We start from the raw sequence: 18,189 nt of genomic DNA, 5'->3' as shown, positions 1-18,189 counted from the left end.
GGGTAGCAGCCTGGGAGTTATAGCTAGCGGGGGTCATAATTAGCTCAGGGCTGAGAGGCTTTGCAGACCAGCCCCTCTAGAATTTCCCTCTGCTCTTGAACTTTGGAAAAAGGTCTAGAAGCAATGGGTGGATATGAGCAGTGGCTGGTTTGTACTCTTAGGGGATCCTGGCCAATCCCCATCAGGAGGCTTGGCAAGGGGCTAGGACGACCTTTAAGAGTAACTGAGTCTGCTCAGCAACAGGAGATTTCAGTTGGAAGAGAGAGAAGAATGTGAGGCTGGAGGCAGGAGCTTTTGAGGTGGCCCAGGTGGAGAGGGGCTCACCTGAAGACAGAGGACCTTGGTAGGAGGAAAACTCGGGACTTCACCAGTCCTTGAGAGAGGACCACCTGTGAGGCAGGGAAGGAGTGGCCCATCTAGATGAACTAGTAGCAGCCATGGAACCACCAGCAGCACAGAAGGACTGGGTGAGTAGGCCTGCTCCCCCTTGGCCAGATGGAAGAAGGATCACTCTGGGGCAGGGGTGGACTGACAACTCATGGGGCCCCCAGGCAATAGGGGATCATGGGGCCCCTGTGTCCTTGCCCACACTCAAAAAAGCCTATGAAAAAGGTACCAGGGGCATCTCATGGGGCCCCCTACTGACCCCGGGCTCTCTGGCAGTGCCCGAGTTTCCAAATGGTTAGTCCACCCCTGTTCTGGGGGAAACCAGATTAGCTGCCACCCTGGACTGTCTTATTGTCTTAAAGTGACAGGCACTAGATCCCCTGCTCGGGGATTCCTCCAGGCAGCCAGATAGAGGAGAGTCTGGGGTCTGGGGTGGTACACTGGGAGAGGTTGGCTAGCTCTCCAAAAGAGGATCTTTAGCTGTACAGACTTGTAAATAGTTTCAGGAAGTTTGTCCTCAGTTCCATTGGGCATCCCGTACACCCCTCATCCCATCCAAGTTTTATTACCCCCTAATAAAACATCAGAACAAGCTCAAGGACTGGTCGCTGTCTCCTTGATGCAAGTCTGAATGGAAAATGCGTTTTGCCTGGCTGTGCAGGACTATAGGGGGACCCAAAATCTTTGCAACTCCTAAGGGGGTAGTGCTACATAATTATTATATTATTATTCAGGATTTATATAGCGTCAACAGTTTGCTCAGCGCTTTACAATATAACGGGAGACAATACAGCAACAATACAGTTCAATACAAGAGGGTTAGGAGGGTGAAATAAATAATTAGGGGTTTCGTTTTCTAGAATGCCCTATTTATTATACAATTATGTACCATTTGTCAGTTCCTATAATTAATTAGTAACTATATAAGCTTTGAAAATCTTTGCAACTCCTAAGGGGGTAGTGCTACATAATTATGATATTATTATACAGGATTTATATAGTGTCAACAGTTTGCTCAGCGCTTTACAATATAATGGGAGACAATACAGTAACAATACAGTTCAATACAAGAGGGATAGGAGCAGGGGCGGACTGACAACTCATGGGGCCCCCAGGCAATAGGGGATCATGGGGCCCCTGTGTCCTTGCCCAAACTCAAAAAAGCCTATGAAAAAGGTACCAGGGGCATCTCATGGGGCCCCCTACTGACCCCGGGCCCTCGGGCAGTGCCCGAGTTTCCAAATGGTCAGTCCGCCCCTGGATAGGAGGGCCCTGCTCCTTGGAGCTTACAATCTAAGACATAATAAATGTCTGCTTTTGGGTTTATTACTACTTTAAGGGTGAAAATGAATTGCTGACCCCTTTTACAACCTGACCTATTGCTGTTCTTGCACAACAAAATTCCATGGAAGTCACAATGAGTAACTCGCTATGCCCAACATAATTACACATCCTGATACTTTTACTTTCATAACTTTCTCTGCTAAGGGGAAAAAAAAATCCCCTTTCTGACCAAGTCACATGAACATGTACAGTCATTTTCCCCATAAAGATGACATATTTAACTTTTAACATTTGTCCTCCAGTGCATTGGCCCCAATGGGCACCAACAAAAAGTTGAACCTCTGAACAAAAACCCATTATGCATTTCCGAGCTGTTTGGTGATACCGCCCAGTAAAGGGAGCTTCTTGGACTAAATATAACTGTTACAAAACTCTCCTCCCTGGATGGATGACGTACTCATGCATAATAAGAATGGATAAGCAGGCTGGTGTGAGAGTGGATGCTGTCAGAGGGCTCCTAGTGACTCATGTAAACCCCTCCCCTGTGTAGAGGGGGGACCCTGCCTGCACACAGCTTAGGGCAATCCCCCTCGCTCTATAAAAAGTTGGCTGGAAGTTCACAATTCACTCCAAGCTCCAACTCCGCCTTGAGCAAGCCATTGCTGTGCTAAAGTCCACAGTCCAGCCTTCCTGTGCCAGCAATGCTCTCCATTGTCCATCTTCTGGTTCCTGTCTTCTTCTTGGGACAAGTCGTGACGTCTTCGGAGCAAGCTGCTCCTCGAAGTAAGAGGGACGGGGACAGATGTGATATCCGCGTCCATTCATGAAACAAAAGAGGGCGATAGGGACTTAGGGGCAAACTTTCCTAGAGCATCGGCACAGGAAGAAAGGTCCTAAGCTGCTTTTTGCTTTCTTTTTGACTTGTCAGGACTTTATTTTCACGGTCGCAAATTGATTCGCAGATTGGAGGATGAAAGAATTTGAGATGCTTCGCCGTTGAACCGTCAATGCACAAACCTACAGGGTCCATGCAGCTACAGATTTGTGTTTTGCTTGTAGAAGCAGCTCATTGTTATCCTATGGGGGAGATTTACTAAAACTGGAGCACTCAGAATTTGGTGCAGCTGTGCATGGGAGCCAATCAGCTTCTGACTTCAGCTTGTTCTATTAAGCGCAGGGGCGGACTGACAACTCATGGGGCCCCCGGGCAATAGGGGATCATGGGGCCCCTGTGTCCTTGTCCAAACTCAAAAAAGCCTATGAAAAAGGTACCAGGGGCATCTCATGGGGCCCCCTACTGACCCCGGGCCCTCGGGCGAGTTTCCAAATGGTCAGTCCGCCCCTGATTAAGCATTGACAATAAAACTTGGAAGCTGATTGGTTACTATGCAGACCTGCACCAGATTTTGCACCCTCCAGCTTTAGCAAATAACTCCTTAGGTGTCCATGTACATTAGGCTGGCCACACATTATACAATTTTCTTGTACAATTTTCCTTTAGTCTTCATGTACACGGGACGTTTTTACAGCGGCTGTTTTTGGATTTTGAGGTTTTTTCTACAGCCAGTAAGCCCCCCAGCATGTTACCCTATGTGTCCATACACACATAGACTGTAATCAACGTTTTTTTGGCTGGGATTTTTTTGGCTGGAAAAAAAACCTCCCAGAACTAGTGGGTTTCTAGAGGAGTTATATAGATGTAAAAATGCTCTAACACTGCAAAACGCAGTAAACTGCTGCAAACCAGTGTTTTTGGACTTTTTTCTACCAAAAAAACATTTTTTTTCGTAAAAAAATGCTAAAAAAAGTTAAAACCACGAATGCAGAAAAATGTGGGTAAACGCTAATGCAAAAACACAAAAAAAAGCTGAAATGCACACTGGACGTTTTTACAGCCGCTGTTTTTGGCTTTTGACGTTTTTTTCGACAGCCAGTAAACCCCCCAGCATGTTATCCTATGTGTCCGTACACACATAGACTGTGATCAACATTTTTTGGCAGGGACGTGTTTTGGCTGGAAAAAAACCCAGGACTAGTGGGTTTCTAGAGGAGTTTTATAGCTGTAAAAATGCTCTAGCTGCAAAACGCAGTAAACTGCTGCAAACCAGCATTTTTGGACTTTTGTTTACCCAAAAAAATTTTTTTGGGGTAAAAAAAAGCTAAAAAAAGTTAAAAACACGAATGCGTAAAAACGTGGGAAAATGCTGCTAAACGCTAATGCAAAAACACTAAAAAAAGCTGAAATGCACACTGGATGTTTTTTACAGCGGCTGTTTTTGGCTGTTGACATTTTTTTCTACAGCCAGCAAACCCCCTGGCATGTTATCCTATGTGTCCATACACACGTAGACTGTGATCAACGTTTTTTGGCTGGGACTTTTTTTGGCTGGAAAAAAACCCAGGACTAGTGGGCTTCTAGAGGAGTTTTATAGCTGTAAAAATGCTCTAACGCTGCAAAACGCAGTAAATCGCCGCAATCCAATGTTTTTGAATTTTTTTTTTACAAAAAAAGCAGAAAAACTCACGTTTTTAACGTGACTTTGCACAGCTAAGGTTACCAGCGTTATCAAAACGTCCCGTGTCCATGAGGACTTAAAGCATTTTTACAGCTAAAAACTCCTCTAGAAACCCACTAGCAAACCGGCGTTTTTGGACTTTTTTTTACCGAAAAAAGCTGAAAAACTCACGTTTAATGTGACTTTACACAGCTAACACTTCAAAACCAGATGATATGAAGTCCAACCTAAACACGTTCAATTTGTATGCAAACAGGCAGGCCCTTGTTCTGCATAGCTGAAGGTAAATATAAATGAAGTTGAAAATTGTGTAATGTATGGCCAGCCTTATGCCTGGTACACACGATGAGAATATCGGATGAATGATCCTCCTTTTTTTTTTGCATGCTAGTTTCATGTTGAAAACTAATAGGTTACTAGCAGGGGCGGACTGACAACTCATGGGGCCCCCGGACAATATGGTATCATGGGGCCCCTGTGTCCTTGCCCAAACTCAAAAAAGCCTAAGAAAAAGGTATCAGGGGCATCTCATGGGGCCCCCTACTGACCCCGGGCCCTCGGGCAGTGCCCGAGTTTCCAAATGCTCAGTCCGCCCCTGGTTACTAGAGTTCTGAACGTTCTTGTAAGACAGAATATGACGTCCCTCGATAATGTAAAGTATTATATTGTATTGAAATGTATTCTTTTATTTCCGTGCATGCGCATTCTTGGTCACTCGATTTTTTTTTATGGACGAATACTGCACTGATTACACAAAAATCGTTCAATTATCTCAAGAGAAAAAAATGTCATGTTTGTCCCTTTGGATAATTTCACATGAACTGTCGTGATCGGCTCTCAAAAGCTAACGATCAGATTATCCGATAGCGGGGTTTTTTTCGTTCGATTTTCTTGTCACGTGTAATATGCATTAGGATTTTTTGAGGCATATTTGAAGCTTAGCATTTAGAGGCAGAAAAAAAAAACCCTTTTGGTTCTTCGTTTTTGAGAGGAGTTTTCTGGCAAAAAAAAAATTACACTAAATGGGAAAATGGCGTGTGCATGAACCGGACGGACTGACTAATGGAAACTGACCGAGGGCCCGGGGTCAGTAGGGGGCCCCATGAGATGCCCCTGGCACCTTTTTCATAGGCTTTTTTGAGTTTGGGCAAGGACACAGGGGCCCCATGATCCCCTATTGCCCGGGGGCCCCATGAGTTGTCAGTCCGCCCCTGGCATGGACTGGAGATGAGGGAGGGGATCTATTGATGCTGGCTGCTGGGGGGTCTATTGATTCTGGCTGCTGGGGATCTGTTGTTGCTGGTGGGGGATATATTTGTGCTTGAGGGAGTCAGTTGTTGCTGGGAGGGATCTACTGTAGGGGGCCCCATGAGATGCCCCTGGTACCTTTTTCATAGGCTTTTTTGAGTTTGGGCAAGGACACAGGGGCCCCGTGATCCCCTATTGCCCGGGGGCCCCATGAGTTGTCAGTCCGCCCCTAGCATGGACCCTCAATATACAATGTAGCACGCTGTCCTGGGGGTACAGTAAAATGACCCGATCCTTTTGATCTTTTTTTTCCCACAAAATTCTTGCTGAGGGAGGAGATCTATTGATGCTAGCTGCTGGAGGGTCTATTGATGCTGGCTGCTGGGGATCTGTTGTTGCTGGTGGGGGATATATTTGAGCTTGAGGGAGTCAGTTGTCGCTGGGAGGGATCTACTGTAGGGGGCCCAATGAGATGCCCCTGGTACCTTTTTCATAGGCTTTTTTGAGTTTGGGCAAGGACACAGGGGCCCCATGATCCCCTATTGCCCGGGGGCCCCATGAGTTGTCAGTCCGCCCCTGGCATGGACCCTCAATGTACAATGTAGCACGCTGTCCTGGGGGTACAGTAACATGACCCGATCCTTTTGATCTTTTTTTTTCCCCACAATTCTTTTAGCCTATTGCCTAGTACACACGCTGAGAATATCGGACAGCAAAAAAATAAAACGCATTCGGAGCGATTGGATGATAATCTGATACACAGCTTTCGAGAACCGATCAGGTTCATGCAAAATATCTGTGGGAACCGGGGTTAACGCATTCCAGAACCTCCAGCATTGAATATGGATAATAGCAAGAGGTGCTGGGGTGTGCTGGAGGGTCTTGTGATGCTGGCTGCTGGGGGATCTATTGTTGCTGGTGGGGGATATATTTTTTGCTTGAGGGAGTCAGTTGTTGCTGGGAGGGATCTACTGTTGAGGGAAGGGATCTACTTATGGTAGCTATTGGAGGGTCTATTGATGCTGACTGCTGGGGGATCTGTTGTTGCTGGTGGGGGATATATTTTTGCTTGAGGGAGTCAGTTGTTGCTGGGAGGGATCTACTGTTGAGGGAAGGGATCTACTTATGCTAGCAGTTCTAGGGTCTATTGACGATGGCTGCTGAGGGATCTATTGTTGCTTGTGGAGGATGTATTTCTGCTTGAGCGGGCCAGTTGTTGCTGGTAAGGATCTACTGCTGAGGGAGGGGATCTATTGATGCTATCTGCTGGAGGGTCTATTGATGATGTCTGCTGGGGAATCTGTTGCTGCTGGTGGGGGATATATTTGTGCTTGAGGGAGTCAGTTGTTGCTGGGAGTGATCTACTCTTGAGGGAAGGGATCTACTTATGCTAGCTGTTGGAGGGTCTATTGACGATGGCTGCCAAGGGATCTATTGTTGCTGGTGGAGGATATATTTCTGCTTGAGGGGGCCAGTTGTTGCTGGTAAGGATCTACTGCTGAAGGAGGTGATCTATTGATGCTAGCTTCTGGAGGGTCTATTGATGCTGGCTGCTGGGGGATCTGTTGCTGATGGTGGGGGATATATTTTTTGCTTGAGGGAGTCAGTTGTTGCTGGGAAGGATCTACTGTTGAGGGAAGGGATCTACTGATGCTAGCTGCTGGAGGGTCTATTGATGTTTGCTGCTGGGGGCTCTATTGCTGCTGGTGGAGAAGATATTTTTGCTTGAGGGAGTCAGTTGTTGCTGGGAGGGATCTACTGTTGAGAGAAGGGATCTACTGATGGTAGCTGCTGGAGGGGTTATTGATGCGTGGGGATCAATTATTGCTGGTGGAGGATATATTTCTGCTTGAGGGAGTCAGTTGTTGCTGGTATGGATCTACTGCTGAGGGAGGGGATCTATTGATGCTAGCTGCTGGAGGGTCTATTGATGCTGGCTGCTGGGGATCTATTGTTGCTGGTGGTGGAAATATTTTTGCTTGAGGGAGTCAGTTGTTGCTGGGAGGGATCTACTGTTGAGGGAAGGGATCTACTGAAGCTAGCTGCTGGAGGGTCTATTGATGCTGGCTGCTGGGGGATCTATTGTTGCTGGTGGAGGATATATTTCTGCTTGAGGGGGTCAGTTGTTGCTGGGAGGGATCTACTGTTGAGGGAGGGGATCTATTGAAACTAGCTGCTGGAGGGTCTATTGATGCTGGCTGCTAGGAGATCTATTGTTGCTGCTGGTGGTCTATCGATCCAATGTTGCTGGGGTGATTTTTTTGGGGGGAGTTTATTGTTGTGCAGGGTTATATTGTTGTGGGTGTGATCTATTGTTGTGGAGGGGTCTGTGGTTTTGGGGGGAGTCTATTGTTGCTGGCCGCAGGGGTCAATTTTACTGCTTTTCTTGTTATCATTAACACATTTCATACAAATTACTTAACACCACAATAATGATACTTGGTTCTATACTCTCTAAATAGTGTGATACTGGGGGGTGGGTAGGGGGTGGAACCAAGGGGCAGTGCTCGGAGGGGGGTAGGTGGCCGAGAAAAGGGGTGACTCAAAAGGGGGGAGTTCCTGCCCTGGAAAGAATACTTTACAATACATTACATAATTTCTGAAATTGTTTTGGAGTAGATTTACTAAAACTGATGCATACACAATCTGGTGTGGCTCTGCATAGTGACCAATCAGCTTCCAGGTTTTATTGTCAAAGCTTAATTCAACAAGCTGAAGTTAGATGCTGATTGGCTGCCATGCACAGCTGCACCAGATTCTGCTCTCTCCAGTTTTAGTAACTCTCCCCAATGATTCTGTTTTATGAGAATTTCCATAACTTTAGTAACCTATTCAGAAGACTATATGAGACCAGCAAGCAAAAGAAAAAGAAAAGGTGATAATTCATCAGATATTCTCATGGTATGCGGATAGTGAGAATAATATTTGAGAACGAGATCTGGCACACTGTGCATTTTTATTGAAGGTTTGTTTGTGATCTGCACAGTGTGTGGACAAGTTTCTGCAAGTTGCAGGTATTTTTTTTCCCATAATCCAAAGCATATCGTAACTCTGTCTTCTTTGCTGTGCAGGGAGTCGAGTAAATAGAATATGTTTGGACACACATTCCTATCTCGGAATGCTGTGCAATGCTCAGGGGGGAAGGGTGGGATAATTGATTCAAGACAAAAAAAAAATTAAACTTTTTCAGAACTTTTTAGGTGGAGTTTTTTGAATGCTAAATAGTTTGTTTTTCAGTTGGGCTACAGTAAGACTTTTTAGTGGAAAACAGTACATTTGTGGACATCTGGTAGTTAGAGCAGGGAATTCATTTTGGCATGTACTTAGGATATTGTGATGTTACGTGGAAAGATTTATCTTTGAAGAGCAGGACAGATCTTTGTGACCGTGGACAAAGCCCTCAATGATCATCTGGAGCAGTGGATCTCAACCTTCCTAATGCCGCGACCCTTTAATACAGTTCCTCATGTTGTGGTGACCCCCAACCATAAAATTATTTTCGTTGCTACTTCATAACTGTAATTTTGCAGTGGGAGGAGTAGTGCCACATCACTGATGTCAGTGGGAGGAATAGTGTCCCATCATTGGTGTCAGTGGGAGGAATAGTGCCCCATCATTGGTGTCAGTGGGAGGAATAGTGTCCCATCATTGGTATCAGTGGGAGGAGTAGTGCCCCATCATTGGTATTAGTGGGAGGAATAGTGCCCCATCATTGGTATCAGTGGGAGGAATAGTGCCCCATCATTGGTATCAGTGGGAGGAATAGTGCCCCATCATTGGTATCAGTGGGAGGAATAGTGCCCCATCATTGGTATCAGTGGGAGGAATAGTGCCACATTGTTGGTGTCAGTGGGAGGAGTAGTGCCACATCACTGATGTCAGTGGGAGGAGTAGTGCCACATCATTGGTATCAGTGGGAGGAATAGTGTCCCATCATTGGTATCAGTGGGAGGAATAGTGCCACATTGTTGGTGTCAGTGGGAGGAATAATGCCCCATCATTGGTGTCAGTGGGAGGAATAATGCCCCATCATTGGTGTCAGTGGGAGGAATAGTGCCCCATCATTGGTATCAGTGGGAGGAATAGTGCCACATTGTTGGTGTCAGTGGGAGGAATAGTGCCCCATCATTGGTGTCAGTAGGGGGGGGGGAATAGTGCCCCATCATTGGTGTCAGTGGGGGGGGATAGTGCCCCATCGTTGGTGTCAGTGGGGGGAGGAACAGTGCCCCATCGTTGGTGTCAGTGGGGGGAGGAACAGTGCCCCATCGTTGGTGTCAGTGGGGGGAGGAATAGTTCCCCATCGTTGGTGTCAGTGGGGGGGGGGAAATAGTGCCCCATCATTGGTGTTAGTGGGAGGAATATTGCCCCATCATTGGTATTAATGACACCAATGATGGGGCACTATTCCTCCTACTGACACCAATGATACTTACCTTGCTGACTCCTGCTCCAGCCTGGGCTCACTCCCTCCCTCCCTCTCCCATCTACAGCCAGCATACCTGGCTGCAGCAGCACCATCTGCACGCTACAGATGCTTACCTGTCAGTTGTCTTCCTTCTCCGGCCGCTCCCTCGCTCGATCTTCTTTGATCTTCGCGCTGCTGCTCGGCTCCTCCTCTCCAAGCTCCACCTCCTCGCTGGTGATTGGCCGCCTGTGTGCCTCTCCTGAGCTACAGTTCCGGCGGCCAATCACTGGCGAGGAGGCGGAGCCGTTGAGTGATCCCGAGGATGTGGCCAGATGACAGGGGCGGCATGTCATCCCCCGCACACATCGCGGTCCAGGGAAATGTGGACGTATCTGCATGTGGGCGGACCCGCCTGGAGACTGATAGAGGAGCGGTGTCTCGGTTCCGAAGACCATCGGAAATATGTGTTTTCCGATGGTCTTAGGAGACCCCTGTGAAAGGGTTGTTCGACCCCCAAAGGGGTCGCGACCCACAGGTTGAGAACCGCTGATCTAAAGCGATGCTAAAGGCTTAATTGTTATTTTTTTCTAAAAATAGCAAACATGTTATACTTACCTGCTGTGTGCAGTGGTTTTTCACAAAGCAGTCCGGATCTTCCTCTTCTTCCACAGGTTCTCCTGGCCTCTTCCTCCTGTCGGGTGCCCCCACAGCAAGCCACTTGCTATCGGGGCACCCGCTGTTCCATGTGTCCATTCACACACGAGCCCCCCCTTGTCTCATAGGCTATGATTGACTGCAGTCTCAGCCAATGAGAAGAGGGAGTCCCGGGATAGCCAAGACTCCAGTGCACATCGCTGGATCTAGAGGGGGCTTAGGTATTAGGGGGGTTGGGTGGGATGCTGCACAGAGAAGGTTTTTTTTACCTTCTACATAGAATGCATGAAGGTATAAACCCTTGAGCCTTTACAACTGCTTTAACTCAATGTGCACATGTGTTATACAGCACATTATGGATCATCTACTAGACCAGGGGTAGGCAACCTGCGGCTCTCTAGCTGTTGTGGAACTACATTTCCCATGAGGCATTGCAACATTACAAAACTGACAGTTACAGCTATGACTTGCAGAGGCTTGATGGAACTAGTAGTCGTGTAACAGCTGGAGAGCCGCAGGTTGCCTACCCCTGTACTAGACTCTTGATTTTATGACTTGTGCTAAGAGAATGTATTATTATTATTGTAGATTTATAAGATGTCAACAGTTTATTCAGCGCTTTACGACATGAGGGCAGACAATACAGTTACAATACAATTCAATACAGAAGGAATCAGAGGGCCCTGCTCATTAAAGCGATTCTAAGGGTTCATTTTTTTAAAAAAATACCAAACATGTCTATATTTACCTGCTGTGTGCAGTGGTTTTGCACAGAGCAGCCTAAAATTTCCACTTCTCAGCTCCCCCGCAGGCTCTCCTGGCCCCTCCCTCCTGTCGGATTTCCCTGCAACAAGCAGCTTGCTATGGGGGCGTCTGCTGCTCCGTGTGTCCATTCACAAAAGGAGCTGTGGCTTGGCCCCAGCCCCTCTCTCCTCATTGGCTGAGTGTCTGTGATTGATAGCAGCGGGAGCCAATGGCTCCTGCTTGCTGCCTCAGCCAATGAGGAGGCAGAAACCAGGGACAGCAGAGGCCGTCATGCACATTGCTGGATCGCCTTAAGGTTCAGGTAAGTACTGAGGGGGCTGGGAGAGCTTCTACACACAGAAGGTTTTTTATCTTCATGCATAGATTGCATGAAGGTAAATAACCTGCAGCCTTTACAACCACTTTAAAGTTTACAATCTAAAAGGGAGGGTCAAGTGATACTAAAGGTAATAACTGCGGGGGATGAGAAAATAAAAGTATAGCTGTTAGGTGGAGGCAGGATAGGCCTGTCTGAAGAGATGAGTTTTCAGGGACTGTCTAAAATGAACAGAGTAGGAGATAGTCAAACAGATTGGGGTAGGGAGTTCCAGAGGGTGGGAGAGGCTCAGGAGAAGTCCTGGAGGAGAGCATGGGAAGAGGTTACAAAATTACATAGTCTGGTTGAAAAAAAGGCACCATCCAGTTCAACTCTTTTATAAAGCGCTGTGCAAACTGTTGGCGCTATATAAATCCTATACAATAATAATTTAATAATAATACATATTGTAATGCTCTAGGCTCAAAAGAAACCTGTCTGGGATTCCATTCAGTGGCTTGTCTAGGTGACATTTTAAGGGCTTTTGAACAAGTTGACTCAGTGACGGCAAGTTAAAAAAAAATGGAGGAAGGATTTTTTTTCAGAATTTTCATATGGATGTTCAAACAAAATTCTACTGATGTATGGCCAACTTGGAAAAGTACAGTAGCTCCAAATCAAAGTACTTAGCAACTGCTTTCCAGAGCTATTCAAACAGCTAATTGGTGGGGATTTTAGCTTGGGGGTACCCCTAACACTTGCTGCACCCACATCTTACCATTCATGGGGGGAAAAGAAAAATGTGTGTGTGTATGTATATGTATATGTATATATCTATATACACATACACACACTGTATATTTGCAGAAGGTTGGATATATCAGTACCTTTGTATTTGAGAATGTGCAATTTTGAGCTGTATGCGTACTTTGACCTCTAACAAGCTATGATTGTATTGCAGGTAACATCACCGCATGTCTTCTGCCACGAGATGAAGGGAACTGCCGGGCTCTCCTCCCCCAGTATTATTATGACCGGTACACACAGACATGCGAAGAGTTCCTCTATGGAGGCTGTGACGGAAATGCCAACAATTTTGAAACGGTGGAGGACTGTGAGAAAACATGCTGGAAAATCAAAAGTGAGTTCTTATTGCATGCATCCAAAATGTCTATATATACAAAGCTTGTGTGTATATATATATATATATATATATATATATATATACAGTGAAGGAAATACGTATTTGATCCCCTGCTGATTTTTAATGTTTGCCCACTCACAAAGAAATGATCAGTCTAAAAATCGAATGGTAGGTGTATTGTAACACTGAGAGACAGAATAGCCACAAAAAATTCAAAAGAAATTCATGTCTAACAAATGATGACTGATTTGCATGTTCATGGGGGAAATAAGTATTTGATCCCCTATCATTCAGCAGGATTTCTGGCTACCAGGTGTCTTTCATACAGGTAACAAGCTGAGATTAGAAGCAGTCTTTTAAAGGCAGTGCTGCTAATCTCATTTTGTTACCTGTATGAAAGACACCTGTCCACAGGAGCAATCAAACAATCATAAAATATGACAGCAGTCCTGAAATTGACCTAAGTCAACTGATCATGTGACCAAATATCTAGGCATCACTCCTTCCATCTTAGCTTAAAGGAAGCATTGGCCAGTCAGTGGCTCTACCTGAACTCTGAACATTCATCTTCAGCAGAGATCACGTAATCCATCCCGTGGCATATGATCACAAGACAGGCTCAGCTCGAAAGAGCAGGGCCCTCGATCCCCTCATGTTTTGCATTGTATTGTTGTTGTTCTGTCACATGTTCTGTCCCCCTTTGTAATGTACAGCGCTGAGTGAACTATTGGCGCTTTATAAATACTGTATAATAATAATAATATGGGATCCCAAAGCAGCAGTTGCTCTTACAAGTTATTTCAAAACTTCTGTTAGCTGCTATGACAATAATGAATGGGGCGGGCAGCGTTTTGGCGTGGGAGGTTTACAAGCTGTTAGGTTCCCATTACTGGACTGGAAAACTGAGTGTAAGGGTTGGTCCACTCAAAACTGGTATTTCAGATTTTGATTGCTGTAAATACAAAAAAAATGGCCACCAAGGAGCACTGGCCTACTTGCCTTAGTTTTGTATCCAGGTATAATTGTTGTGCATGAGCCACCCTGGTCCTTATGTTGGGAATCTGTATATCTGAGAACCCCTGTTTATGATCTGGGGTGGGGAGTCCCGAACACACCCATAGTCAACCAATCAGATTCATACCTTTTGGAAGTTAAAGCTGGCCATACACATATATGTTTCTCCATCAATGCTAAACAGCACAGATGAATGAACCCCCCCCCCCCGTGCTGGGATGTTGCATTTTGACAGCCTCTGCCTCTGCCAGCTGTCAAAATGCCCAAACAGCGGCTGCATCTCATTGGATCCAAGTGCTGTTTGGCTGACAATATTCCAACAGCCTCCTATGATTTTCAGTAAAAGAATGAGGGGCGGGAGGGGACTGACTGACCCCTAGATCACTCAGATCTCCGGGAAAAATCCACTCCTAGTATGGCCAGCTTTAATGTAACTGGTGATAGTGAAAGGTGAGAAAGTTACATAGCAGTGGTTTTAGAAACTTCCAGTGACCCTGCTAGGTGCAGGTGGATTTTGGTTGCAGGAAAATACACAGAACTCAGAGCAATTATTTTATTATGCATGCCACTTTGTCTTCTTGACGGGTGTTCCATATTTTTTTATACATAATCCTAAGCAACAAATGAAACCAAAAATTGAACTGCTAATGATATTTAGAAATGACTGTAACCATGCTAAAACCAAGAGGTTTAATCAGCATACATTAATTTGAGTTCTTTGCAATCCACCGCAGTCAGAATCCATAGAACACTTCGCAGGATCACTGGGCATGTACTTCTTGAGACCTGTACTGTGTAACTTCTTCTCCCTGCTGCCTGTAACACAACTAATTTCAGCCTTCCAAGATAAATTTGACTCTGGCTGAAGACTAGGCGTGCCAGCAGGGAGTCTGCAATAAGTGTGTTTGTGAATTTCTACAGCATCATAGACCTGGGGTTCTCGGATCACCATCTAATTGACAAATGAGTTGAATGAGTGTACTAGAGCATCAGGGCCTGGTAAATGTTTGCAAACCCTTTCATGCCCCAACAGTAAAAACTACTAAAGTTTACAAAATATGTATTAAAATTCTGGAAGGCTCCTGATAAGGCTGAGTGTCACTGTGAGGGATGAAGGTTCTGGAAGGGGTTAGGGGACTCTGCAGCAGACTTGGCTGCCCAGTAAAGGATGAGGTTTCTAGAGGGAGCTGAGAACAACTGTGGAGGGGGCTGTTGGTATCTCCAGAAGATGGAGGGTTTTGCAGAGGCAATGTGGGAGACTGGAGGGCACTGGGGGGCTTGAAGCACTGTGGGACACTGTTGGGGACACTATGAGGGGGTTAGAGGCTATGAAGCAAGCTAAGGGGCACTATGGGGACTGAGGGCTCTTGGGGAGCCTGGGGGCTCTGTGAGAGTTTGAGGGGAACTGTGGGTCACTATGGAAGGTTGGGTGGCACTAAAGGGTTTGGGTGGCACTGTAGGAGGTTAAGGGATGTACAACTAGTTACCATGGCCCAGTGGTTGAGAACCACTGTACTAGAGCAATGTCCGGATGAAATGTGAATGGACTAAGTTGGTTGGATTTGCTTCTTTGATTTGTGATAAAAGCTTTGTGGGGGATGGGATCTCTGGAGGAGGATGGGGGATTCTCCAGGAGGTTGGAAGTTTTCAAGTGGCAATGGGGTAGACTGGAGGGCACTAGGGACACTGTTGAGGGCACTATGAAAGGGTTGGAAGCTCTGCAGCCAGTTAGGGGGCCTTGTGGGGACTGAGGACTCCTGAGGTTCCTGGGGGCTCTATGAGAGGTTGAGGGGCATTGTGGGCCACTATGGAAGGTTGGGTGGCACTATGGGATTTAGGAGGCACTTTAGGAGTTAGGGGATCTGAAACTAGCTGCCATGGCTCAGTGTTTGAGAACTGCTGTACTAGCGCATTGCCTGGATGAAAAGTTAATGGACTAAGAAGGTAGGATGTGCTTCCTTGATTTATGTTATTATTACTATTATACAGTATTTATATAGTGCCAAAAGGTTTGCTCAGCGCTGTACATTATAGTGGGGGACAGTACATGAGACAATACAGTAACAAAACAATACACGAGGGGTTCGAGGGCCCTGCTCTTTCGGGCTTACAATCTAGGAGGGAGGGGATAGTGGTACAGGAGGAAGTAACTGTGGGGGATGGAGTGGTAGGAGGAGTGGAGGAAATCGGCTGTTAGGTGAGGGTGGGGTAGGCTTCCCTGAAGAGATGGGTTTTCAGGGTGCGCCTAAAGGTGAGGAGGGTAGGTGACAGTCTGATGGATTGGAGTAGTGAGTTCCAGAGGATGGGGGAAGTCCTACATTCAGGAGTGGGAGGAGGAGACCAGGGAGCTAGAAAGTAGGAGGTCTTGTGAGGAGTGAAGAGTACGGGTTGGGTGGTATTTGGGTATCAGGTTGGTGAGGTAGTTTGGGGCAGCGTTATGAATGGCTTTATATGTCAATGTTAGTAGTTTGAATTTTATGCGTTGGGCAATCGGAAGCCAGTGGAGGGAATGACAGAAGGGGGTGGCAGAAGTGGAGCGGTTGGTAAGGTGGATGAGTCTGGCCGCTGAGTTCAGGATAGACTGAAGCGGGGATAGCCTGTGTTTGGGTAGGCCGGTGAGAAGGGAGTTGCAGTAGTCCAGGCGTGAGATAATAAGGGAGTGAATGAGTAGTTTAGTAGTGTCTGGGGTTAGGAACGAACGTATTTTGGAGATGTTGCGGAGGTGGAGCCTGCAAGAGTTTCCCAGCAATTGGGCATGGGGTTGGAAGGACAGGTTTGAGTCTAGAGTGACACCTAGGACTTTGACTTGCGGGGTGGGACTGATGGTGGCGTTGTTGGTCGTGATGGAGAGGATGGGGGGGGGGGGCACGGGCTGGGGGGAAAATTAGGAGCTCGGTTTTGGAAAGGTTCAATTTGAGGAAATGGAACAACATCCAGTCTGATATGTCGTTCAGTAGGTGGGTGATACAGGCAGAGACTGAAGGGGTGAGATGAGGGGTGGAGAGGTAAATTTACATGTCATCGGCGTAGAGGTGATAGTTGAAGCCGTGGGAGTGTATCAGTTTGCCGAGGGAGGAGGTGTAGATGGAGAAGAGAAGGGGCCCGAGGACAGAGCCTTGGGGGACCCCAACAGAAAGGGGGAGAGAGGGGTAGGTGGTAGCATTATAGGTAACGCTGAAGGAGCGTTGGGATAGATAGGAGGAGAGCCAGGAGAGAGTCTCTGATTCCAAGGGAGTGTAGTTTATTAAGGAGGGGGTGGTCAACTGTGTCAAAGGCCGCAGAAAGGTCGAGGAGTAGGAGGACTGAGTAGTGGCCATTAGCTTTGGCGGTTAGCAGGTCATTGGTGATTTTGAGTAGGGCGGTTTCGGTGGAGTGTAGGGGACGGAAGCCAGACTGTAGTGGATCGAGGAGGTTGTTGTCAGTGAGGTGGGAGCTTATTGTTCCATTTGCTTTGTTGTTAAAAGTTTGTTTTCATTCAGCCTGTAGGATATTCTTCCTTCCATGCTATACAACGTCAATGAATGAATCTTCAGTTCTGGCTATTTGATAACTGGCACCAATGGACACTCCACAGTGGCTACATCTAAAGCTGGTCATAGATGGATCGAAAATCGGCCGGTTCAGCAAGAACCAGCCAAATTTCAGTCTATCTATGGCTGATCCTGCTTGAGAGAAGTCAATCTACTGATCAGCTTCTCTCAAACATGGTTGTTGAACATTTTACATTCGATCAGCGCATGCAGCCAATCGGCTTCAGCACATGATCGATGTGTTCTGAAAGTTTAGTCTTTGTTCTCATTGAAGTCTACCATTACAGAGGGGTCGGAGTAGCGCTCCATATACAGAACAGGCAGGATGTAATCTCTCATGTCAATGCCCGTGGGAAGCATGCAGATGAAAACCTTATGTCTTATCTGGGCTCACTAAGTACCAGCAGAAAGCCTCAGGCAGTGATGGATGGTATCTGTCTGGAGAGATTTCTCACCAGTACATGACAACTTACTGACAAGGTCAAACTTCTCCTCACTTCTGCAGAGTTATGTTCACCTCCCATCCAGCAGTAACTAGGCACGTTATCTCTTCTGTCTTTCTCAGCAATATCATTATAGAATTATTTGATTCCATTTGCTTTGCTTGCATTGTTACAACGCATCAGTCACATGGGATGTAAAAAAAAACGCTGCGTACAAATGTGTGAAGGGTCTAGTTCTGCGTACACCTGTATGCAGCATAAATAATATGAATTGGGCCAATCAGATGAGCGCGCTGGGCACTGTTATGTAGCAATGCTTTTAGCAGCAAAAAAAAAATAAAAACAGCAGGGAGGTATCAGTGGCTGCACAGATTCTGCGTTTTGGGGCCTATTTCACATGGGCTTTGGCTTTTATAAAAGTAATGTGAACAGCAAACATTGACAAAGCATTTGCAGAGCTTTCAGCTCCAGTTTGTAAATGTTAAAAACAGCTCCTAATGGGAG

General features: G+C 46.4%; 1 protein-coding gene across 2 annotated transcripts in view; it reads left to right on the top strand.

Moving 5' to 3' along the window:
• Positions 1 to 2,259: 2,259 nt before the first annotated feature.
• Positions 2,260 to 18,189, top strand: part of LOC149454736 (tissue factor pathway inhibitor 2-like) — a 29,764-nt gene continuing 13,834 nt past the window's right edge. Inside the window, exons 1-2 of one of the 2 annotated variants that reach the window (XM_089687125.1) lie at positions 2,260 to 2,454; positions 12,516 to 12,695. In XM_089687125.1, coding sequence (XP_089543251.1) covers positions 2,373 to 2,454; positions 12,516 to 12,695 — 262 coding nt within the window. In that variant the 5' untranslated portion in view covers positions 2,260 to 2,372. The remainder of the gene's footprint in view (positions 2,455 to 12,515; positions 12,696 to 18,189) is intronic. The other variant, XM_089687126.1, reaches the window with a different exon arrangement.

This window comes from Staurois parvus, unplaced genomic scaffold (genome assembly GCF_062004578.1).
Source record: "Staurois parvus isolate SC_StPar_1 unplaced genomic scaffold, SC_StPar_1.0 ptg000418l, whole genome shotgun sequence".
Taxonomy (NCBI): Eukaryota; Metazoa; Chordata; class Amphibia; order Anura; family Ranidae; genus Staurois; species Staurois parvus.
This window is presented reverse-complemented; position numbering and strand designations above follow the sequence as displayed.